Raw genomic sequence first — 25,067 nt, 5'->3', positions numbered from 1 at the left:
CGACAAAAGGGCAAGGGGTGTCTTTCCACCAATTACTTATTACACAGGGGACCGTTACAAGTTACGAGCTACATACATGACTGCGACCTCATCTTGACTGATTCGAACTGATCCAATTCCGAGTTTTGAGTTTGATCGACTGAAGTACCTGAAGTTTGAACATTGGCCGCTCGCAGATAGTTGATACCTCCGACGCCCTCCATTGAAAGATTCAAGAACATTTTCCAACACGCAAATCTAATTCATACGCCTTTCATCTGATCCTCGGTCTACATACTCTATAAGTACTATATAGGAGATCAATCAATCGACGACGGGGACCCGAATTCCAGGGCAAACAATCAACGAACTTCCTCAAAGAGACTTGTACTGACAATCGCCAGACACTCGAGTTCAAGTTTCACCTCGGTATCACGACGCTTTCTCGACTTTCGCTCAGGCTGTCCAACGTTCCGTCTTCCCATTTCCTCACTCCCCCTGATCCATCGTACACCGCACGTACTGCCGGTTTACGTACTTACAAGGACTCAGAATTTCTTACACTCCCACTCCCCTTTCTCCCCGCCGATATCCAAGGCCCAGCCGCCCAGGACCCAAGAAAGATGATGTTTGATTTCACGAAAACGCGGCTTCTTTGCTTCCGAGATATCTCTCGTAACGATACATGGACTATATAACCTCCAGAATGATTTATTGCGCAACAGCAGTGACTTATCGTCACGCCTCCCAGGCGAAACCCTCAATCCTAACAGCAGGATCATGTCCCTACCAGAAGGCCCTCTCGGCGAGCGCTTCGCCCACATCTTCGCAGGCGGGCTCTACGCCTCGATCAACGTCGCGATGGTCAGCACCGGTACGCCCGATATCACACACTCTCTATACCCTCCCTGCCGAATGTAACTGACACCTGCTTCCAGGTGTCCAACTATTCATGACCATCTACGGCATCTCCATCTTCCTCGACGCGCCAAAGTCCATCCGCAAAGGCCGTCTCCCCTACATCATTCTCAACCTCATAATCCTCTTCCTCTCCACCCTCGCGACCGTGCTCGACGCCTACACGGACTTTACAGCCATGTTCTTCGCCTTTGGCCCGCGGGAGTATTATGCCGCTGCGTTTGAGCTGGAGGGCCAGTGGCCGAGGCTGTTGAGTGTTACGTGTTTGGAGGTTTATATCTTACTTGGAGATGGGCTGCTCGTGAGTTGACTTTCGATTTAACTCGAGGTTTAACGTTTTGACTGACTTTGAAACTTGGCAGCTATACCGATGTTATATAATCTGGAAAGACTTCATCTGGTCGCTCATCCTCCCCGCACTCCTCTACCTCTCGATCATAGGTCCGTACCCTTCCCTCTTCTTTGCTCTTTCCCTCTCCATTGAAATCACAAAACTAACCACACGCCCCAGGCGTAACAATAACCCGCTTCGTCCTCCGCGGCCTCCTCTCCTCAACCTCCTCCTTCACCGAAAAACAACTAACCCAAGACCGCCTAACAAGCACCCTCTTCGTCATGCTCACCGTCTCCCTCAACGTCGTCCTCACCTCCCTCATCGTCTTCCGCCTCCTCCGCGCCCACCGCCAACTCGCTTCCGTCCTCCCCAACCGAAGTCAAGTGAAGGTATATAAAGGAATCGCGAGTATACTAATTGAATCGGTGTTCCCGTTGGCGTTCTTTGGTTTGGGATATGCGATTTTGGATATTGTGCGCCTTACGTCGACGGAGAGTGGGGAAGCTGTGATCCCTCGTGTCGTGAACAGCCGGTATAACCCCTATTTTTCATTTTATCTTATCTGATCTGTCTCGCATCTTATCATTTCGCTTTCCCCTATTCCTTCGCCTCTTTATTCCCTCTATGGACTCTTTCACTCATGGAACACTGCCTCGTATTGCCCTTCGCCCTATTTCCATTGTTCTTATTGTTACGCACTGCCTTCTGACACACTCTGACGTCTTCTCATTCCATTATTGTTTTATCCTTGTTCTTCGCGCAGCCTCCGCGCAGCCTCATGACCTTTCTTATTGGTCTTCGACGTTTTACTACTATTTGTTCGTCATTCTGACTCATCGCGGCTATGTAGACTGTAGAATAGGTATATAAGCTAGGTAGTCTGCTCTGTATTTCCTCAGCTTGACCTCTTCGTCAATACATCTGCATAGCTTTCTGGCTTACAAGTCGCTCATCGCTCTCGCCTCTCTCGTCGCTCTCAGCTCTCTGGCACTTCCGCTCTGGTTTCAAGGTTTGGTTTGGTTTAGTGTTCGCTCTTCGCGACATTAGGTCAAGCTACCCCTGTGCACTGGCAACGCCGATCGTTGTCCCTGCATCCCGGATCCCCTGGCACTCTGGTTGACCTGCCGATCAGGTCTTACTCTGGCAACTCTGGTTTTCCGACACCGTCAAGATTAGCTGCGCAGGATACCCACACTTCTTCGCCTCTAGTAAAGACCTCAACCCTGACAAGTGGTTTGGCATCGACTGCCACCTCGATAGCAAGGAAGAGGTTGTAGAGTGTGACAGTTCCCCCTGCCCCTACCGCCTCAGTCTCCGGCCCACATTTCACCAGTTACGACGCCTCCAGACAGCCAGCTTCTACGCTGCTGTTTGCACCTCCGACAACGCCGTAAAAGCCCGCGAATTTGCCGAATCCAAGAAAGAAGAATCGAAGAAGAAATCTTCACCAGTAACTCCGCCGCCTACCGTCACACAGCTCTTACCAGAAGATTCTCCCCAGTCTTTCCATTTCGCCGACTCTAACCCCTGCCCCAGTAACAGCAACCACCAGTACCGCACCGAAGTCCTGTCGCCCTCCGTCAACATCATCTGAAGAAGACAGTGAGGAAGAGGACGACAACGACAAGGAAGACGAATCCGAAGAAGAAGACTCCGAAACACCCGTCCCCTTTCACGTTACCTACGCCGCGTTAGCAGAAGCCCTTCCCGCAGTAACAAGTCTCCGCCGCTCCGGACACTCCACCCCCACCACAGCCCTTACCCTCACTCCTCGCCGCGCCCTCACACCACTTCCCATCCCCAGGGAGTCGGAGGACACGTCTGTTGCCCAACGCTCAGATAACGAACCTCCCACTTCCACCTTATCACCATCTTTATTATCCCCACCCACTTCTCTGCCGCTCGTCCAACAAGACCCCGTTAGCCAAACCCGCATAAGCCTATCCCCGATCTCAGTATGTCCGACACCACTCTATCTCAGAGTTGACTTGCCGAGCAACAAGAGACTACCAGGCGTATCCAGCAGATCCCTGGATAAGCTCACGGCTGCTAAGACCGCTTCCACTAGAAGCCCCGTCAAAGCGCCTGAGCCCTTCAAGGGTGACTCTGGTGATACCCAGCGATTCCTCCGCTATTTCACCAACTGGGCCTCCGCCGAGTCCGAACTCAAAGGAGATGACAAGAAGTGGATCTCAGCTGCCCTCTCGTACCTTCAGGGTGCTGCTGCCTCCTGGGCTGTCCAATACCTGGATCAGATTGCCGCCCACGAGGCTGCTGCCGACGCTGCTCAGAAGGCTGCCCACCCCTGGCCCTTCAGTGGCGATTGGTCCACTTTTGTGGCTGCCTTCAAGAAACGCTTCCAACCCGCCGACCAGGAGAAAGCAGCTGAAGCCCAGCTCGAGGCCCTTACCCAGGGTAAACAATCTGCTTCCCAGTTCGCAGCTAAGTTCATGGAGATATTTCCCCGCACCGGTCTATCCCAGAAGGATGGTATGGCACGTTTTCGTCGCAAACTCAGTTCCAACGATCGCCTCATGCTGGATCTTATCGCCATCACCAAACCGGACGATGCCAAGCCCAAGAACCCTTCAGACTACTGCGACATCGTCAACCAGAACGATTTTACGTTTCACGGAAGCAGCGCCTCTTTCTTGACCCCGACTGCCTCGTCTCGCTCTGCCCCTGCCCGTGACCCCTATGCGATGGACATCGACGCGACCCGTGTTGGACCTAGTGGCCGTTCCCGTGAGGACTTCCTCCAAGCAATGCGTGGACGATGCTTTGGTTGCGGATCCTCCGCCCACATCAAGAAAGACGGCAACCACGGCTCACTTCGTTGCAACCACTGCCAGCGCCTCGGCCACTCCGCTAACGTCTGCCAAGACAAATTCATGGGCTATCCGCCCGGTCGAGGACTCACCCAACGTCGTCGCGTTGCTGCCACCCAGGAGGCTCCCTTCTCGCTCTTCGATGACTCTTCCACACCCGCCGCCACCATTGCTGCCACTTCGCCTGCCCCACCTGCCGCCACCTCGTCTAACGTTTCACTCGCCGATCTCTTGGTTGCTCAGAAGAACCAACAGGACATCCTGGAGCGCCTCGAGAAGATCCAACAACAGGGTTTTTGAAGAGGGTGCCTGCTCGTGCTGCAAGGCACGCACCCTTTTCTCCGCTGTACGCCGTCTCTGAGTATGATTCAATTTATTCATGTACCATTAGCTCTATACGCGAAATACACCCCGGTTCCTCGCATTTTCGCATTCGCATCAGACTCAGAGGCAGAAATCGTACGGCAAACCCCGCAGCAATGATCGATTGTGGCGCCACTGGCAAATTCCTGGACAAACCTTTTGTGGAGAAACACCGGATCACCGCTTATCCCCTTCGACACCCAATCCGACTTCTCAACATTGATGGAACCCCAAATCAGGCAGGGTGCATCACCCATTTCGCTCGTCTGGAGCTCACGGTGGACGGCTACTCCGAGTGGACGGATTTCCTCATCACCGATCTCGGGGGGGAAGATGTCATCTTAGGTCTCCCTTGGCTTCGCAAGATCAACCCCCAGATCGACTGGCGGAAAGGCACACTAGAGATTTCCCCTCCTCGTATTTCCAGTGTCACCATCGAAGAAGTCCCCGATGAAGACGCACAGCCCCCTCGAAAGGAACCCCCCTCCGGCAATGCTATTATTGAACAGATCTACAACGACCCCGGATCCGCCCGTTCCTACCGCTTTCGACGATTCCCCGGCACCCGACCCTGACTTCCAACCAAGCGAACCTCCCCTCTGCCGCATCCGCGCTAACCGAGTGACCCGGCGGAAGTGGGTTCGCAAAGGATTGATCGAGGACACAGGCGACGAACTTTGGTGTGCCGCAGGCTTCACATACTCCCAGCAGATTGCCGAGAAATCCCAGAAGGACAAACCCCAGAAGACATTCGAGGAGATGGTTCCACCCCAGTACCGACAGCACGCTTCCGTCTTTTCTGAATCCGAGTCTCATCGCCTCCCGGAGCACAAGCCTTGGGACCATGCCATCGACCTCGTTGCAGGAGCACCGGCCACCATGCGTACCAAAGTCTACCCCATGTCGCAGAACGAACAGGAGGAACTGAACCGATTCCTCGAGGAGAACCTCAAGAAAGGCTATATCCGACCATCTAAATCGCCCCTCGCCTCCCCGGTTTTCTTTGTCAAGAAGAAGGATGGAAAACTCCGGTTCGTTCAAGACTATCGAAAGCTCAACGAGATTACGGTGAAGAACCGGTATCCCCTCCCCCTTGTCTCCGACATTGTCAACCGACTCCGCGGCGCCAAGTACTTCACCAAGTTCGACGTCAGATGGGGCTACAACAACATCCGTATCAAGGAAGGAGATGAATGGAAGGCCGCGTTCGCCACCAACCAGGGACTCTTTGAACCATTGGTCATGTTCTTCGGCCTCACCAATTCCCCGGCAACGTTCCAAGCACTCATGAACTCGATATTTGCTGATCTCATTGCTTCAGGGAAGGTCGCAGTTTACTTGGACGACATCCTCATCTTCACGGCTACCCTCGACGAGCATCGCCAAGTCGTACACGAAGTCCTCCGTCGTCTCAAGAAGCACGACCTCTACCTTCGTCCGGAGAAATGCGAGTTCGAGCGGGAAGAGATCGAGTATCTCGGCCTGGTCATTAGGGAGGGAGAAGTCCGTATGGACCCTGCCAAGGTAGAGGCAGTCCGCAACTGGCCTATCCCCCGCAACCTTCGCGCTGTCCGTGGGTTTTTGGGCTTCGCCAACTTCTACCGCCGTTTCATCAAGGATTTCGCTACTATCGCCCGACCTCTCAACGACCTTACTAAGAAGGACATGCCCTGGCAATGGAACGAGCCGCAACAACAGGCGTTCAACACCCTCCGAAACGCGTTCACCTCCGCTCCAATCTTGACGTTATGGGACCCCGATCGACCGACTCGCGTTGAAGTAGACGCCTCTGGGTTTGCCACTGGAGGAGCCCTCCTTCAGAAGCTCGACGATGGACTCTGGCACCCCGTTGCTTTCCGCTCCGCCTCCATGCAACCGGCCGAACGCAACTATGAAATCTACGACCGAGAAATGCTGGCTATCATCGAAGCACTCAAGGACTGGCGACATTTCCTGGAAGGACTCCCCAAACCGTTTGAGATCGTCACCGATCATTCCAACCTGGAATACTGGCGCACAGCACAAGACCTCAGTCGACGACAGGCCCGGTGGTCCCTCTATCTTTCCCGTTTCAACTTTACGCTCACCCATCGTCCCGGAAAGGCCAACACCCAAGCCGACCCCTTGTCCCGCCTCGACATTCATCAGGTCGCAGACGCAGAGGATAACAAGCAACAAGTCGTTCTCAAACCAGAGTTGTTCACCAAGCTCGCAGCTGCCCACACCGCCCTTGCCAACCCCCTCGAAGACCGACTGCGTCGAGCCAGCGCCCGTGAATCTCAGGTCTTAGACGGACTCGCCCAGCTCCGCAAGTCAGGACCTCGCCGTCTCACATCTGGACTTCCCGAATGTTGAGCAAGACACGGCTTGTGTACTACAAGGGCCGTGTGTACGTGCCCTCGTACGACGAACTTTAGCGCGATGTCCTCAAGCAGTGTCATGACGACCCCACGTCTGGACACCCTGGAGTGCATGGAACCCTCGAGCGAGTTGAACGACAGTACTGGTGGCCCACGATGCGGGCCTTCGTCAAGAAGTATGTCGACGGCTGCGATGTCTGCGCCCGGAGAAAGCATACCCAGCACCCGCGAGCCACCACCCAGCCTCTGGACGTTCCCGAAGGGCCTTGGGAGACAGTAGGAGTCGATCTCATCACCCAGTTACCGGAAGCCCATGGATACGACGCGATCATCGTCTTCACTGATCACTACAGCAAGGTTCTTCACGCCCTCCCTTGCACATCTGACATCACCACCGAAGGTGTCGCGGACATTTATTATCGTGAAGTGTTCCGTCTCCACGGCCTCCCACTCCGGTTCATCAGCGATCGAGGACCTCAATTTGCTTCTAAGGTCATGCGCACCCTTCTCAAGCGCCTTGGAATCGAGTCCAACCTCACCACCGCCTATCACCCTCAGGCCAACGGACAGACCGAACGGGCCAACCAGGAAATTGAGAAGTATCTTCGCCTTTACGTCTCTCGCCGACAGGATGACTGGGACAAACACCTACCGATGGCTGAATTTGTGATCAACTCCCGCGTCCACTCCGCCCATGATCGTTCACCCTTCGAAGTTCTCTATGGGTATATTCCCCACTTCAACATCCCCATTGGCAAACGTACCGACCTTCGCCCCGTGGATGAACGTATTCAGCAGTTACAAGAAGCCCGCAAGGATGTGGAAGCTGCCCTACGTCTCGAGAAGGCCCAGCAGAAGGATGCGTACGAGTCCGGCAAGCGAGCGGCTCATCAATTCAAGGTTGGCGACTATGTTTGGCTTAATGCGAAGGACATCCAGATCAAGGTTCCGTCCCGCAAACTCGGCGACCTCCAACTCGGCCCGTACAAGATTACCGAACGCATCGGCGACCTTGACTACCGCCTCGAACTTCCCCCGTCCCTCTCCCGCATTCACCCTGTGTTCCACGTCGACAAGCTCTCCCCCTGGAAAGGCAATGATGTCAATGGCATGTTGCCACCTCCGCCTGAGCCTGTCGAACTGGAGGGGGAGCTTGAATACGAGGTTCACGACATCTTGGACAGCCGTTGGAGAGGTCGAGGGAAGAATCGCAAACTGGAGTACTTGGTTAGTTGGAAAGGCTACCGGTCGACGGACGACACTTGGGAACCGGAGGAGAACCTGGAGCATGCGCCGGAGATCGTAAAGGAGTTCCATCAACGACACCCCTCCGCACCACGCCGGATTTCCGCTGCCATCTTCAGCTCCCTGCCCTGGCGTCCACTCGAGAACTTCACTGACACTCCGCCTACCGACTTCGATTGGGAACTTGGACGCCGCCTACCGTTGATCATCGAGGACGATGAGGCTTAGAAGGGGGGTAATGTCGTGAACAGCCGGTATAACCCCTATTTTTCATTTTATCTTATCTGATCTGTCTCGCATCTTATCATTTCGCTTTCCCCTATTCCTTCGCCTCTTTATTCCCTCTATGGACTCTTTCACTCATGGAACACTGCCTCGTATTGCCCTTCGCCCTATTTCCATTGTTCTTATTGTTACGCACTGCCTTCTGACACACTCTGACGTCTTCTCATTCCATTATTGTTTTATCCTTGTTCTTCGCGCAGCCTCCGCGCAGCCTCTGACCTTTCTTATTGTTCTTCGACGTTTACTATTTGTTCGTCATTCTGACTCATCGCGGCTATGTAGACTGTAGAATAGGTATATAAGCTAGGTAGTCTGCTCTGTATTTCCTCAGCTTGACCTCTTCGTCAATACATCTGCATAGCTTTCTGGCTTACAAGTCGCTCATCGCTCTCGCCTCTCTCGTCGCTCTCAGCTCTCTGGCACTTCCGCTCTGGTTTCAAGGTTTGGTTTGGTTTAGTGTTCGCTCTTCGCGACACCTCGGGTGGGCGCTTCGTTGGTGTTTAACGTGATGTATTTCACGTTTGCGGTACGTCACGTTCACTTCCCCACTCCATCTTTCAACGCAACTAAGTAGTACTTATGCATGACGGTGTTTCTAGTCTCTCGCACCGCAGATGATCATATTCAGAGTAACAACCGGCCAATCCTGGATGACACATGAGGAGTTGACAGCGCCGCCTGGCGAGGTCTCTCAGCCTTTGCGGTTCAACCACGCACATGATACGAGTTTCATTGATTCTACTGGTATGCGGAGTCGAAGATCGTATATCGACGAGGAGAACCACTCGACTTCGGTGGTTGGTAACGTTCCTGACTCGGAGAAAGGAGCAGGTATTTAGACGATGTAACACTAGTACTCTCTATTTAATTCCTATGTACGCATCCTGGATAGCCCGACTCCGTGGTCTCTACATCACCTTTTAGGGCGCTTAGTGGACCCACGACAGACTCGAAAGCCGCAAAGAAGCGTGCGAGGTGTTCTGACGATTCGAGTTGAATCCGACTCGGAGCCTCGATTTTGCCCCACATGATTAGATAAAAGAAAAGAACCTCGATCGTGGTTCGGTCTCAAATAATTTTTGCCTTGCCGATTCCCTTGGAATATATCTTTCCCTTTGACCAGTGCCACCATGTCGAGCCCTCCCAACTCGCTCGTGCACGCAGGTCTAACCAACATTAGTCTAGGAGCAGCAAAGCACTATGGAGGTCAACCCTTCAACCACCGGGCCGAAACTCAGCCTATTCCCAGAAGTTGACCCTCTTTGGTCCAATCGAAACCGACAATTTCAAACCCGTTTTGCATTTATCACGCCACAAGATATGTTCGAAGTTGGACGGTCCCCATACTCGACCAGCTACGGCTTCCGCTTCATCCACAAGGACGACGATCTCCGAGCGCTGGTATTCACCGACGGCGCCTGTTCCCGCAACGGGATGACCGACACTTCGCCCATGGGTGGGTCCGCCGCCGTCTTAGGTCCGGAAATCCAAGCCGGATCCGCTATCATCATGGAACCTCTGCCTGAAGACGGACGAACTCACACTAACAACCGAGCCGAGCTCTGCGGCGCCCTCCTCGCGCTCGAAAAGGTCCACTGGCCTTCCGAGGGGATAAACTACGTCGTAGTTGCCAGCGACAGCGAATAGGTTGTCTCAGGTATCTGCTCCTGGATCTTTGGGTGGATGAACAACGATTGGCGTACCTCTGGGGGAAGCCCAGTCGAGAACCAAGATTTATGGGTGCGCTTGTTGTCTGCTATCGAGAGTTTGGAGAACGATGGATGTCAGGTTCGGGTTCAGTTTTGGAGAATTCCAAGGGAGTGGAACGAAGCTGATGCGTACGCAAAACGGGATGCTGCTGTGAGTTCTTTATTCGACTGGGAACAGATACGACGAGTCATGGCCTGATGCGCGCGGCCGCACGATGCACTGAGTGAAGCGAATGCACGAAGGAGGGATTCTGCTTTCACGGAACGACTCCGCAGGCTCGAACGGGACAATGACGCCCTTAGCAGTATGGGGAATATCCGCGTTCCGTACTGATAATGACAGTGTAACTCTCCTTAGCAATTTTTTCCACATACCTTTTCTTTGGTTACGACATCGTTGTCGGAACACCGCCGAACTATGTGCAGCCTGACAAATGCCTAAGTGACAATCTCACATCCCCTCGTCCTAGAACCTGGTCTCGTCACGATTGTCTGTGAGGCCAACATAGAGGGGCAAGAGGTATGACCGTTAGGACCTGGTGGTGCGAAGATGACAGTGGATCCAGGCTGGCAGACGGTGGACCAGAGCGTAAGGCGATGGGCGCATGGTACTCAGAGCGGTTAGGGGCTGATCTTCCACATTCGGATCACTAGCAACCAGACGAACCATTTGTCATGGTGACGGAAACCGGCGCCCTGCGCGCAGTTGGTTCGCAGCGCGCCGCAGTAATACATATATCATTCCTTTCTGCATACTTACCATCAATCCCCAACCATGTCTATTCAACACCTCCCTCCCGAAATCGTCGACTTCATTCTGGAACTACTGGTTGAGAACGCGCCTGACGGCCATTCGATCTCCCTAGCCCGATGCAGTCTCGTCTGTCGCACCTTTCGTCCTACTTCCCAACGCCTTCTCTTCAGATCTATCTCATTAAAGGTCATCCTGGCGTCAAAGATACCTCCGCTCATCGACACTCTTAAATCCAACCCCGATACCTTTGGGTCATACGTCCAGAAGCTCAGCCTCACGCCTCTGCGCTGGTCCAGCGTCGGAGGAACCCAGAGGGTCACAGTATATCCCAACGACATCGACAGGGAGAATAGCCCTCTCAACACCTTTGTCGACATCGTCCCTAACCTGAAGCACATACGCATCGATGCAAGCGCAGGCTCGTGGGCGACTTTCCCTTCCCGAATGAAGGAGCATATCGAGGGAATTGTCAATGGTACTATACCAAGTCAAGTCGACTCGTTGGAATTCTTTTCCGTTCCTGACCTTCCCCCTGGTCTATTACTCTCTGCATCTCGCATCAAGTCTGTCACCATCTCGGACGGTGTACAAGTCCAACCTCGAGATTTGCGCGCGTTCCTCCAGAACGTCACTTCGAATTCATCGTCAGGCGCAGAAGTTTCTTCATCTACAATCACCCTTTCGCTCCAGTCATTGAACTTCAGGTCCCTATTCTTCCCACCAAGTCTGTTCACCATCAGCCCTTCGGTGCTTGCCAATCTTACAACACTTTCGGTGAAGATAAGCAGCCGTAACTTCCCGCCTGCGATTGTCGCCGCACAGGGCATGCTCGACGCGTGTAACGGCTCTCTCGAAACGCTTGACATACAGTGGAGGATGAATCGACACTGGAACTTCAGTGCCGTCGGTGAGCTACTTGTTCGAATGAAGGAAAGGGAGAGGATTAAAATATTAACCCATCACTTCTCTACAGGAACACTGGACCTCAGGGGGTTCAAATCGCTGAAACACTTGAAGCTTCAAACGAATAGCGTCGAGTCTATTCTACCCGCCTCACTCGAGTACTCCGACCTCGCCCTGTCGCCAAAGGACCAAGCAGACCCCCGACCTTTCAAACTCCTCGTCGATACTTTGGCCTCCATCGGGTCTCCATCCTCCCTCCAGAGCCTTGAAATAGCCATAGAGGGCTTGCTCTCGGTCGAGGGAGACGAAATACCTCCTCTTCATCGGCGCACAAACCCTACTTTCTTCATGAGACCTCTCGCAGAGTCGGTCAAGGCATGTTGGGATGACCTGGACGAGATGCTCTCGAGCATCACCAAGTTTCCGACTCTCCGAACTGTGGACCTCAACTGTACATTGGAGACAAGGCTGAGTGGTGGGCAGATTTGGCCGACGCCAGTAGACGAGACAACGCGACGCAGTCGACGAGATGAGTACCGCCGGTACTGCAGTCTGCCCAGTGATTTACTACCTCGTACGCAGCAGACCTCTCGAGTGCATCTCACCTCATATTTCCACTTACTTTACGGGTGCTGAGTCTGTAACATAGTAGCGTAAATACAACGAGAACGAATAATTCATTTCAGTTTAGCTCAGGAGAAGTTTACTCAGCGAGCAGCTGAGGAGAATACCCGTTATTATGAAGGTATTGTTTGCTTACTGCCTGAGATCCAAACAAAGTGCCAAAACCCGATGTTGCGCGCGGCACGCCCGAAAATGTTGTTCCAGCACTTTTACTCATTTCCTTCAAGGAACTTACGGTGCCAGATGGACGAGCTACCGTCAGAATTTTGGAATACATTCTCGAAGAATTCACAGAGACCCTCTACAACGACCTCGCCAACTGCAGCCTCGTGCCCCGTGCCTTCCGTGCGCCTGCTCAATCGCTGCTCTTTCGGTCGATCTTTCTGCTGGAAACAGCCGAGAAAACACGAAAACTTACTACCGCACTGAATAATAGTCCAGAACAACTATCTCTGCACGTACGCAGCCTAGAAATTTGGGTTCCAGCTGACAGACCTAGCGACAGCCCTCCTTACGAAGCGTTGGCTGGTACTGAGCTTCCCAATCTCTGGAAACTAGCAGTCGGAACGCCGACCTCCCGAGACTGGTACACGATTCCTGGAAGAATACGAACCTAGATACTTAATATCTGTACCGGCAGAACAAGTACCCGACTCAGATCACTGTCTCTTCAAGGCTTTGACCATCTTCCTCCCTCCATCCTTCATACGGGCCCAACCCTCACGGAACTTGCCCTTAACCGGACTGCCTTCAGTACTGAAACGCGTGGTGACCTCAGTATCACCATTGACGACGGCGCGCCCACAACGACCAATCTCTGTCAACCAAGATCGATAAAACTCAGTTGGCTCCAGCGCAACATCCTCTGCTTCGACCCCAAGGTCTTCTCAAAGCTCCAAACGATTGCGATTGAGTCTACTTCCAATGGTCAATTGGACTACCAACAGATGAGCCATGCGCTCCTGGAATCTGCAAACTCCGTCACCGCCGTAAAGTTTGTACTTGTGCCATTTCTTTCAACTGCCTTCCACAACCCAGGTAAGCTGCCTCTACATCTGAAACTCATCTCCGCTTGACACTCGAATGAACAGCACTGGCAGACCTTGGGTCATTTAGGAACTTGACTTCCCTTACGTTCACGACTAATTGCGGATTTGAAGTGCGCCATATTTCAACCATCAGCAACACCCTCTCCACCCTTCACACCGACATCCCACTGCGAGAACTCGAGGTGCGGTTCCAAGATCACTCTGAATTCTATGGGAATGCATATCAAGGGCTAATGCACATCCCGTTCATGACGCCTGTGCGCGTTGAGTATGTTGCAGCTTGGAAGAAGTTGGACGCGACCATTTCGTCGCTTGCGCGCGACTTGAGGTCGACCTTGTCGGAAATATCTATTTTCTTCACGGTTAGTTTGCTGATATCTCCTAGTATCAACTTGGGCAGGCCCCAGAACGAACAAGTTGGATGGCCTGTGCATTGCGGGAGGCTTCGGGAGACGCTGGTGCCTCGTGGGGAACTGTTTCCCGAGACCTCCAAGCGCGAGATATTTCATTTCGACTTCGAGGTTCTGAAGTTCTAGTATGGTTACTATTTCTCACTCCGCCTATCAGCACGCGAGACTTTAGCATGTAATAGACGGATTGTGGGCTCTAAGCTAGAAGACATAATCTTTAACACTGTACCAGTAAGATATGTCTATGAAGGACGAAAATTTCCGTTAATCCCCTGCCGCTTCCGAGTCCGGGTGCGGCTGAGTTGTCTCCGGAACCACATCAGAATTCCAATGCACAAAGCCTCAGCAACTTTGTTGTATATCCATGGCATCCGCTTCCCCCTGAAACCCGAAAGCGCAAGGCTGAGAAGTAAGGTGTCTTCTCTCAGGGGTTGAAGATTCTCAATTAGGTGTCGTCGGAGAAATAAGAAGACTGACGCAAATACCGCGTGAGCTCCTTATATTTTAACGTTAAAACGACCAATGAACCCGAATTCATACTTAATAGAACTGAATCCCATTCAAAGCTGTGAGCAAGATTCACGGATATCATCCCACTTTCCAGAGACGATGGCCCTCGCCTTACTAACAGGGCTTCTGTTCTTACCCACCGCCGTACTTACCAAGGCGCAGCTTGAGACACCTCTAGCCACAATGACTCGCTACCCATCCACTCCACTACCACCACCACCCACAGCGGTCCCGCTCTTCGGACAGTGTACGTTCTTCTACAGCCTGTCCGAGTGTTATAGCCTCTCAGTGCTCATATCTGATGAATCTCGTTCGTATCCAGGCGGCGGAACAGGATTCACAGGACAATCGATTTGTGCGACTCCAAGGTAGCCTGCTGGCGGATATATTCTCTTGTCTGTCTCTCTATCAGGTTCACAATTGTCATCGTTAGCGCTGGAATTGGCGGAGTAACTTGTAGCTCCCTCAACGAATGTCAGTTCCGCCCCTTTCACGGACCGGCCCAATCAAGCTTCAAATGAGTCCGACGAGCTATACTCGTGGGCACCAAAAGTGATGGCACTCTCACGGTTTCTCTGCCAAAATCGCGACATTGTAGCCGCGATAGGCCAGTACCTACTGCACGTATTCCTTGCAAACTTTGCATGAAGAGTTCGTTCTCAGCCTTGTATGAGCTATCCAAAGATGAACCCAATAGATCCAATACTCGCCGAGATCCACATTGGTCTCAAATGTATATTTTCGACATAATTTTCCTCTTGCACTTTCAGTTTAGGAGTCATTCCAACTCAAACTCCTTGATATGGTAGGTACGTACAGCCTAAACTTATATCTCAAGCGGTTTGGTGAAATCTTTCTGCATTGCTGAGAAAAGTCTTGAACGAGTTGCCAGTAACAGGGTGCCATCACTTTTGGTGCCCACGAGTAAAGTGCTTACCGTTCGAAATTTCTACAGGGTTCCACCAATGCATCCCGACACCCCACACAACAGGGACGACCGTCGTACCCCCATGGCCCCTTCCACCACCACCAGACACCTGGACCCAAACGTGCAACCCACCCTGCATCCCAGGCATCGAGTATACCTCTCGATCAGTGTGGACTGAATGTTGGTGTGTCGCGTGTCCGACGCCAGCGCCGACGGCTGCCTGCGGAATGGGCAGTACCTTGCGATGTTGGGTCGACAAAGGTTATATCAACTGATGACAGAGGTTGCATGAGCTGTCCGTGTGTCGGGACCTCAACTTTGAGAGGGCCTGTGGAAGTGATGGATGCGACTGCAGCACTTCCAACTATTACCCATTTGTAGTTGACACGGATGCATTGACCTTATGTCGGATTCAAAGGTACAGAAGTTGGCCCCAAGGAAAAGAAAGAAAACCAAGTTGTTTGCGCGTCAGATGTGTTCCACTTGTGCCCAGAATTCATGTAGAAGTTCATCTAGGGACTATTTTATATCCGTCATCCCATCTACGGAACAGCGCATGGTATGGATTCAGAAGCGCATCCAGGAGTCACCTTTCCTCCTAAAGATGAGTAACCGCGGCTCCCACTTCTTCCAATGTCCCACCCATCACGCCAGTCGCCGTCTGCGTAGGGACACACGCACAGGAAGGACACCCGCCTGTCTCGGGGGTCGTAACCGTCGTCTTCGATCCAGAACTACAGCTCGAACACGAGTACGTGGCCATGGCAATCGCACACCCTCTTGTACTAGTGGTCGGCGTCTGCGGTAGCGAAAGGGCGCAGGAGCATGAGGGACACGCATTGTAGGGCGATGGTACGAAGGTGACGGTGTATCCAGGCTGGCAGGCGGCGCATGACGCGACGGGACATGGCACGCAAACACACTGCGATTGGGGTGAAGTTGAGGTGACGTCTCGCCCTGGGGTGCATGGACATGAGGGGAAAGGCGGAGGTGTGACGATGACAGGCGGCGGTGGAGTGATTACGGATGGAGGCGGCGTGGTGGGCGATGGCTGTTTCGTCTGAGGCATGCACATCCAGTACCCTAGACGAGCGAGAACTTTTAGACGCCGGATTAGTGAGGATTCGACGAAAGACGCTCACAATCATTGAGCGAACTGCAAACAGCCGACTCGGGTTCGCTGTGGATTCAAGATTAGGAATGGAGAACAGACTCTGTTATTACAGTGAATGGCTCACCCTTCGCAACTGGTTGATCCAAAATGATTTATTCCTCCGCCTAGTGTGGGAAAAGAGACGATCAGAACCACAAGAATAAAACCCCGAGCCCTCGAAGACCACTCACATTGGCCCCAAAGTGGCACTGGTGTAGGGCTTCCCCGCCGCAAATGCGCGTCCAGGTCGGTAGCAGAAGTAGGCGCCGTAGATAAATAGGCACAAGTCGACGAGACCAAGCAAGCAGACGCCAAGAGTAGGAGGAACATCATGGACACGCGTACTCGTGAGGGATCGTTGAGCAAAGAAAAAGTCGGCGGCGCGCAAAGCAGGGGCAAAAAAAGCTCCTAATAGATCTTAATCCAGCAATAACCCAGCCGTATTTATACCCACAGTGAGAGTCTCCAGCGGCGGCTACAATTCATTCGTGTTTTTCCGAGGAAATCATTCGACAAGCAGCCAGCTGAACACTTGAGACAAGGGTGAGAAATGCGCCGTACAAAGTCCTCGATAGAATCGTCGGAATGGGGGTTAGACTCGCATTATCGCTGTCGTAGGTGCCTCCATATACAGAGAATGGTGTTGGGCGAGATTGGCCTCGGTGGTGTGGTGGCGGAGACTGAAGGAAAGTTTGGGAGCGGTGGAACGAAAATGATGACTTTAAGCGCCGATTCATTTCCGTTGATGGGCCCCTATCTCAGGACTTGATATGTCGTTCCGGCCCATTTCAAAGAGAAACCAACGTCGGCACACTCACAGCTCCAGTAGATCCAGAACCCTTTTCAAGAGTAAAAATACCAGCATGTATTACGAGCCTGACTGTTGAACAGGGTTCACTACACCATAAGCCATGGGGTCTGCTAGCCTACTACGAGTCTTCTACTCCCGTCCAAGAATATTCGACTCATAAATCGCGCTCAGCTTTCCCGTATTCGAGTTCTCGATCTACGCAATATTTGCCGGTCAGAAAGATTATGTTTTACTTGGGTTGATTACGCACCTCATATCGCGGATCCTCCGCACTCGCGTTTACGTTCCGATCCGCTTCACGTCCAGGGGAAGTAAGGACGTCTCGAATGACGCCGACGCTCTCTGGGGTGTTCGAGTGGGGGCCTTACCACTCAGTCAGCGATTATGCCTCGAGATGTTTTTGTTGAAAGGAAACTAACCTCCAATAGGCTTGTATCGAACGGTCTGTCCTTTCTTGAATTGGGGTGCCATCGTGATACCAGGTCGTGATGTTGTGGTGGGTGGGCTAAGGCAAGGAGATATAGGCCGGTGAAATGCGGCGGCGAGGAATATATACCCCTCTGGACGAAGGTCTGAGATGTGTTGCATTCTGTTTGAGACCTGCGTCAGTCGCGATTGGAGTAGTGATCGAGATAAGCGCCCAAACGGACGCCCGAGCCCGAGCAACGCGAAATGGAACATAAGTTGCCTGCTTGTAGCCCAATTTCATTCGTCCCTCTATAGGTCCGAGAGGAAGGATATAGAAGAACAAAGAAAATTGATAGATAGATAAGTAATACACCGCGCTATTGGCAATAGATTTTTTGATACAAATAAAAGTACAGAAGCTCGACTCTAAATAATACAACAGAGAAAATCATGATATGCGTTAGGATTCGTGAAGATATCGTGAAAAGAAGTGGGGAGATTCGTGTCTGTCCGTGACATGGGAATACAAGAACAAAAACATAGAGATTTCCAACCGAAAAAAGCGGGAGCGAAAACAGAAACTGGAAAACGGAACCGGAAAACAATGTCCACGAAGCCAAACCGACGACACCGGAACTCAAACAGTACTCACAGAATTCATGCTCCAAATACTACTCATCCGTCTCTTAACCACCTTTCCCCTCCTCACCACCTCCTTCTGCCACTCCTTCCCACCCGTCTCCCCTCCCTCCCTCTTCGCTTCCCCAGCGGAAACCTCGACCTTCTGGAAATACCTCCTCCGGAAGGACGGACCGACCAACGGGATCCCCCGTTCCACGACCATCATCCCTTCGACATCCCCAGTCGATGAGTTGGTGACGACGTCGTAGAGCCCCTCTTGTTTGAGATGGTTAGGACAGCTCTCGCGGGCCCAGCGGATACTGATTTGCTTTAAGGACGGAAGGTCTTTAAGGATTCGTGTGGCGGTTTCGAGCATCGATTCGTCGAGATATTTGTGGCCTTTAGTTAGCGAGAAGCGCTTCAGGTTGGGAAGGAGGCGGAGTTGCGAGAGGAGCTGCTTGAGTGGTTTCTAATAACGTCGTCCATTAGCTTCAGGAGAGAGCAAGCCAACAGGGGGAGGACACTCACAACTGTAAACGAAGTCGTACACATCAAATGCAAATCCGTCAACTTGGGACAGCTCCCCACAATCGCCTTGAAAAAGGACGTATGATCGCGATTCGGATCCAAAAGATGCACCCAGACATCCAACGACGTCAACCTCTCACAACTCTTCAACGCATCACACACCGCCCTCAGCCTGCTCTCATAAACAGGCTCGCACGTCAGATCCACAGTCTCGATCTCCTTCAAATTGGGTAACACAGCAAGCTGCTGGTAGACCCCGATGAAGGTGTCCAATTTGGGAAGAGCATCGGGTGAGAGATCGAGTGGGATCACGTCGGGGCTCATCCAGCGCTTAAAATTCCAAAGGAAGCGGATGTATTTCAAGGTCGGGTGATCCTCCAAGAACCTAGCCAGTTCACCATTCCCCAGCGCCGTCGAAGGACCCAAAGCAAAGTCCTCCTGGTACCCAAACGATCCAAGTGTGAGACTATTAAGCTTCGGCCAGCTGCCCTCCACTATCCGATCAAAGTCGAACACACGGGCGGAGGAGGAGAAGGAGCAGATGGACAGTTCCTCGAGGTTCGGACAGCGCGTTAGGATCATGTCCCAGAACCGTGGAGGGAGGGCCTCGGGGGTGGGGAAGAGCTCGGAACCGGGTAGGCCGTGGCGGACGATTACGGAGAAACTTGTGAGATCGGTGAAAGAAAACAACGAGGTTTCGGGGTTGAGAGGGTTTTGTCCGATGTTTGTGAATACACTTTTGAGGAGAGGGCATCTGAGCATCCATAACAAGATGTGAGTTATGAGGATCAACCGCAAATGATGGCTGGAACAATGGAACATAAGAAACCACGCACTTGAGTCGTAATGTATCCCATAACCTATCATCCGGCACCTCCAACCCATCCCAATCAAACGTCACAAGACCCTTCAAATCATCCGCCAAATCTATCAATCGATCCACGACCCACCCTTCATCGAGGTAATCGTCCTGCTGCGGCCACGCGAGGTAGTAGTTGGGTCGAACAGCCAGTTTTCTAATGTGCCGACATAAATGACGTTTGGTCTGGAGCATCTTGAGCGTCCGACGACAGTTCTTACTCGATTTGAGGACGACGGTTTCGTAGAGCGCGGGGAGGAGGAGGTAGCGGAGCTGGGAGCTCTGTAACGACCAGGTCGACGCGAGGTAATCAACAGAATTAGGGGTAAATTCCTCATGAACGACGAGCACAGAACACCAACGCACCGTCATACTAAAGCTCAAAATATCGCTCGGGGCAAGCAAATCCGCAATCTCTCGTACAACGTCCGCATTAATCTTGCCCACCGCCGTCCAGCCCGCTCCCAGTGCAAAACTATTCGGTCTTGAGCTTGAACTATTGCCATTACCTGGGCTGGGGAGGAAGAGGCTGAGACTCTTGAGGCTGCGTCGGCGGAAGTTGGCAGTCCGTCGTCTGTTGGTTATGGCATCTCGTGTGCGGAGGGAGTCTTCGGCTCGTGCTTGGGCTTGGGCTTCGGCGCTCGCGCTGGTACTTGCGGTACCGCTGCATTGGGGATGCATCGTCGTAGAGAACGAAGGGTGATGGAATTCAGCAGGGACGTAAAGCGTCGGAACGTTGATAACGCCAGGATGAAGAGGGGTGGGAAGACAGGAAGCTACGACGATTAGGGGGACGAGGAGCGAGTGAAATCAAGGAAGGATAGAGTAGAAGAAGGAAGCGGCAATAAGAACAAAGGAAGCAAGGAAGCAAGGAGGGCGACAGGCGCCTTACACGAAGGCAGTGAACAGTGGGTACACCAAGGAGGTGGTCACACCGTGAAACGTTGGAACGCTCGCCACGCAGCAGTACGCACTCGCTCCCTAGAGGCTGCACAGGCAGAGATGGCGGAAGCACAACATGAGGCTTGTCTCAAGTCAGACGCGAGGCAGACCGTGACAACTGTACAAGCAAGTTGCATCATTTGTTAGGACTAGATGTGTTCACCGGGGTTTGTGAACAAAGGAAGACTCACAGCCACCTTTTCAAAGAACGAGCTATTTCATGTAGGATGATCCTGATCCTTGGGACCCGTCCTAGCCCGTACTTATCGATGGAAGGCCTTGACTCGTGAATGATGACGATACCTGACGGAGGCGTGGATGGGGCGTGGGGAGGGCCAGGTGGCGCTCAACGCAGCCTTCCTAGAGTTGCCGAGAACTGAGGACCCTTTAAGGGGCTTCATTACTATTAGGGTTAGGAACCTGGGACTGATGATAGCAACGATTGCTGATTGATGATCCATTTATCTTATCTTGACGCTTTTGATTCACGGGGCTCATGTATTAGTGCGGCGCTCGACGAGTACTGCATACACATTTGGGTAAACCATGGGCTTGGTGGGCTTGTGATATAGCTGTCCTATTGCATTAAATGAAGAGAACGAGCCTGTCTGAAGGCAGTCCAGCTGTCCGCAATCAGTAGTAAGTAGGTACGAAGCTGAAATGAATGAAACCTAGTGGCCGCGCCAAGCACACCCGATCTGACGTACTCGGGTCACCTGGCACTATTCAAGGTCCAACTCGCATTCGTCCCCGCAGCTACACAACTTGTGATTCAACGAATGATCGGTTCTTCCTTTTAGAAGTAGAGCTTAAGCGCTCACCTGCATCACACTGAGACTCCTCTCCGTACGTGGCGCACGTCACCAATCCTTCTCGTAATCCAACCCAGGGTCCTTTATACTTGACATAGAAGCACTCGTGTTTCAACAACCAATGGATACCTGCTTTTAGAAGCGAAGCTTAAGCGCCTTCAAGTCTTCTTGATAGATAGAGATATGCGCACCACTTCTCGTCCAATGACTATCCATGAATTCTCCGAGATGCTCATATCCATTTAGGCGCCGGCTTCTTGATATTCATCGATATTCGTTGATCTCCGCCCTCGTCGCGAATAGTTACACAGGAAAGTAAACAACGGCATCCAATCCTTAAGCGCTCGTGAACCGTAGTGTGATAGGCTGAAGTTAAACACCGATCCAAGCTCTGCCTTGCAGTCAGGACTCAGAACTTCGGAATTGGTGTGGAATTGAAGGAAGGGGTGGTGATAGATACCGCACATCAAAACATCCTCGGGTGATTAATTGTTTCGGCGGATACAAGCGAAGTACTACATACGAATGGACTATACATAGATAGTAAGCGCTCGTTTAATAGGGCCAGGGCCAAATTCAGACCCGGTGGACATCGTAGGTGTGCAAGGCGATGTTTAACACTTCAAATTTCAAAACCGGAAGCCAGAAACGGCTGTAATAAGTACACCTGACTTTCGTTCCCGGTGAGATCCGGATTACCCGCTGGAGCCTGGATGGTAATGAACTTGAGAACCGTCTACGATTCATTCCGAGTCTCTCAGCGCTCTTCATACTGTACATACACCACATATTGATACAACACGCAGTACATCACCTACTCCACAACACCGAGTACACTAAAGATACGTACAGAGCTTTATCGAATGATGCATAATACAAGACACAGGCTGGCTTTTCATTCCGTCTCCATCGTTCGCGCTAAAGCCACGAATCCAAAGCAACTAATTCGTCTCATGGTGTTCCCCGTTCGATACTCAGCCCCTCACGAGTCCCAAAGTAACGGCTCTCCTCTTCTCCTTGAAGTTAGCCCCCGAGGAGCCCTCAGAGCCCCTACCGCCTGCCTCAACACCTACATTACCCCAAGCCGTAAGAGGCAACAACCCGCCCCCTTCCATCACCTCACGTCCATCCACAACCGTGCTGCTTCCTTCCAACACCCTCTCAAACGCCTCCGCCGCCTCCTCAACAACCATCACATCCTCCATCCTCCACTCCACGTTCGAGCTATCCTGAGTCTGACTCTTAACTTGCTGGAATTGGACGTCGAAGAGGATGGTAATTTCGTGCAGGTGAGGTGAGAGGGAGAGTGTTTGGTCGAGGCGGGTCCATGGTGTCGACGTCGAATTCGAGTTCGATGTCGTCGATGCCGTCGATGTCTGACCTGGCCCGTCCAACCCTCCACTACCTATTTCCCCGCCTAGACCATCCAACCCTCCTCGCACGAACCCACACAACGGATCCACGTCCTCCCACTTAACAACCACCTCCAACCTCTGCAAGCCATGTTGCGGGATAAGCGTGCACGGCCCAGCCACCAAACCCATCGGCAGACCGTACGGACTCGATTCGAACGGAGTCGTCAGAAAGATGGAGAGGGAGGGGAGGGAGGGGAGGAAGGGGAGGTGGAGAGTGGGCAGTGTGGCTTTAGATATACGTATTGAATATACGTAGAGTAGTATAGGTATTGAATAGGCATGGTGCGAGTATCGTTGTCAGCGATACGACACTAGCAGTACCACGAGTGGTAGGGACGTACCATCATCCGTCCCGACAACAACCAACTCCTTCAAGCTCCCTGAAGAACTTTCCAGCAGCTTCGCGATTCTGCTAGTGGCACTCTTTCTCTCTGAGTCCTGCTCCAATTCGTCCAAGTCGTTCGTAGTACCCAAATCAAGCGTCAACGACTCCAACGACGACGAAACAGTGTCGAGCCCCATGGAGGTATTAGCGATCCACGATAGGGTGAGGAAATGAGTGTGAGGTGGGTTAGCGAACAGCTGGACTCTGTGGTTCCTTTCGTCGCGGTGCTTCCCGACGACGGGGGGTGTGCTCCAGGTCGAACTTTCGAGAAAGGCTCGGACTCGCCGTCGTCGTCGTCCACCGAACACCCCTCAACCACCAACCTCTTCAACCTCCCCGCCTGAAATACAGCTTCAATCGGGAACCCACGGACACCTGCAACCGCCAATTCCTCCAATTTACCACCTTTTATCACCTCCAACAATTTGGTTCGGAGGGAGGAATCGAATTGCGTCCACGAAACACCTCCCTTCCTTTCCCGCCCTTGATTTTGACTGTTGTCGTTCGAGCGCGATGTGGGGAAGGTAAGATGTAAAACCCGTAGCGCAAATAGTCGTGCCAAGATTTGAGAGAGATCGGGGTCCCAGTACCCGTCTTCGATTATCAGCTCTTTCACGTACTGTCCTACCCCTCCAGCTCCACTTAGCTGTCCGTCTCCTCCGCCGCCACAACCATCCCCACTCCCATAATCCAAGATCGCCAAAAACCTCTGAACATGATCATACTCGAACGCATGCATCGACGATTTGAACCGAACCTGGCGGAAGATCCGTGCCCGACAAGGCGCGAGGAACGATTTGGAAGCAAGTGAACATGCGGAGAGGGATCGGTGGGTTGGGTAGTCCAACTTTGAGTTGTTCGAGTTGTATTTTAATTTGGTGGTAATCAGTTTGAAGGTCGAGGAGGACGAGTGTGGTGTGAATCTCGAACTCGAGTGTGGTGTACATCCCAAACTTGAAGAGCGCACAGATGAGGAGGAGGAAGAGGAGTCGACCAAAGCCCCAACTATAGCTTCCACGATTTGCTCGTTCTGTAGGACGAGTCTCCCAGCTCCAAGTGACACTTCTTCCATCGTGGCGGACGTCGTCCCATCCTTTTGCCGAGTGAAGGGGTTGTTCAAATTGAAGAAGTTGAGTGATTTTAGTCTGGCGTTGGTTAGTTAATGGGTTAAAGAAGTGAGCGCGGTAGTTAATGCGTTCAAGTTGTGGAGCGGGCTTTGGGGAGTAAGATGGAGAGATTTGGCTTACCGCATTGTAGTGTCAAAGGTAAGACAAAGACTGAAGAGAGGAGGAGGTTGGGATAGGAAGAGGATGGCGGAATAGGAGCACAAGTAGACCGATTCGGGTTCGAGGAGCGCTCGCTTATTTATATCCCTGCCTTACCGCGTCGGAGTCCAACATGAGTCGACTGTCGTCCCCGCGATGTACGTTTTACACCGCCCGAAAATTATGTACATCGCCCGAGAAATACTAGAAACAAATAAGTAGTGTCGTGATCGTTCATGTACATCGTCCGAGGGCTGAGAGGGCATTGCTCCTTACTTCGTTGCCGTTCCAAACAGTCGTCCAAGAAAGAAAGAACCAAACCACGAAACCCCAAGTGCGGCTATATCTCGCTCATTCGTACGTACGAGCGCATCAGCTCCCTGATATCACAACACCCGTCCACGAGAACGACAGTTACAAGCAAGGACGATCTGGGGATTCAATGTAAGTAGATTTTAGTCCATTTGGTCAGGTAGAGTTGTGAAACAGCTAGCAACGAGGCGGCACGAGGCTGGGATGACGAGAGGCTCGGAACGAGAGTTTCAATTTATCAAAGTTCTTTTTTTCAGAGAGCGAAAAGATTTCCCAGAGCGACCCAGTGAACAGGCTGCATAAAGACATATAGTGGGCGGCTGAGAAATCTTTGTTGACTTCAGATTTCCGATGAGA

The 25,067-nt window shown here is 52.3% G+C and overlaps 5 protein-coding genes across 5 annotated transcripts; 1 reads left to right on the top strand and 4 right to left on the bottom strand.

Annotated features, from left to right (window-relative positions):
• Positions 1–10,796: 10,796 nt before the first annotated feature.
• CC1G_10255 (hypothetical protein) lies at positions 10,797–13,887 on the top strand (the record flags this gene model as incomplete). Its single annotated transcript, XM_001835276.2, has 6 exons — positions 10,797–11,682; positions 11,749–12,129; positions 12,200–12,252; positions 12,530–12,888; positions 12,949–13,340; positions 13,394–13,887. The coding sequence occupies 6 exons, from the start codon at positions 10,797–10,799 to the stop codon at positions 13,885–13,887; spliced, it is 2,565 nt and encodes an 854-aa protein (XP_001835328.2).
• Positions 13,888–14,546: 659 nt separating this feature from the next.
• On the bottom strand, positions 14,547–16,685 carry CC1G_10254 (hypothetical protein; the record flags this gene model as incomplete). The annotated part of the gene is made up of 8 exons (XM_001835275.2): positions 14,547–14,676; positions 14,891–14,945; positions 15,209–15,332; positions 15,571–15,599; positions 15,881–16,282; positions 16,342–16,379; positions 16,438–16,477; positions 16,544–16,685. The coding sequence occupies 8 exons, from the start codon at positions 16,683–16,685 to the stop codon at positions 14,547–14,549; spliced, it is 960 nt and encodes a 319-aa protein (XP_001835327.2).
• A 607-nt stretch (positions 16,686–17,292) lies between these two features.
• Positions 17,293–17,634, bottom strand: CC1G_10253 (hypothetical protein; the record flags this gene model as incomplete). The annotated part of the gene is made up of 3 exons (XM_001835274.1): positions 17,293–17,358; positions 17,414–17,526; positions 17,583–17,634. 3 exons carry the CDS (start codon positions 17,632–17,634, stop codon positions 17,293–17,295), a joined length of 231 nt encoding a protein of 76 aa, XP_001835326.1.
• Positions 17,635–18,208: 574 nt separating this feature from the next.
• Positions 18,209–20,260, bottom strand: CC1G_10252 (hypothetical protein; the record flags this gene model as incomplete). The annotated part of the gene is made up of 4 exons (XM_001835273.2): positions 18,209–18,661; positions 18,721–19,474; positions 19,557–19,861; positions 19,946–20,260. 4 exons carry the CDS (start codon positions 20,258–20,260, stop codon positions 18,209–18,211), a joined length of 1,827 nt encoding a protein of 608 aa, XP_001835325.2.
• Positions 20,261–22,307: 2,047 nt separating this feature from the next.
• On the bottom strand, positions 22,308–24,205 carry CC1G_15483 (hypothetical protein; the record flags this gene model as incomplete). The annotated part of the gene is made up of 3 exons (XM_002910160.1): positions 22,308–22,975; positions 23,090–23,330; positions 23,396–24,205. The coding sequence occupies 3 exons, from the start codon at positions 24,203–24,205 to the stop codon at positions 22,308–22,310; spliced, it is 1,719 nt and encodes a 572-aa protein (XP_002910206.1).
• Positions 24,206–25,067: the final 862 nt, after the last annotated feature.

The sequence above is a fragment of the Coprinopsis cinerea genome (genome assembly GCF_000182895.1).
Source record: "Coprinopsis cinerea okayama7#130 chromosome 12 map unlocalized cont3.12, whole genome shotgun sequence".
In the NCBI taxonomy this organism is placed as follows: Eukaryota; Fungi; Basidiomycota; class Agaricomycetes; order Agaricales; family Psathyrellaceae; genus Coprinopsis; species Coprinopsis cinerea.
This window is presented reverse-complemented; position numbering and strand designations above follow the sequence as displayed.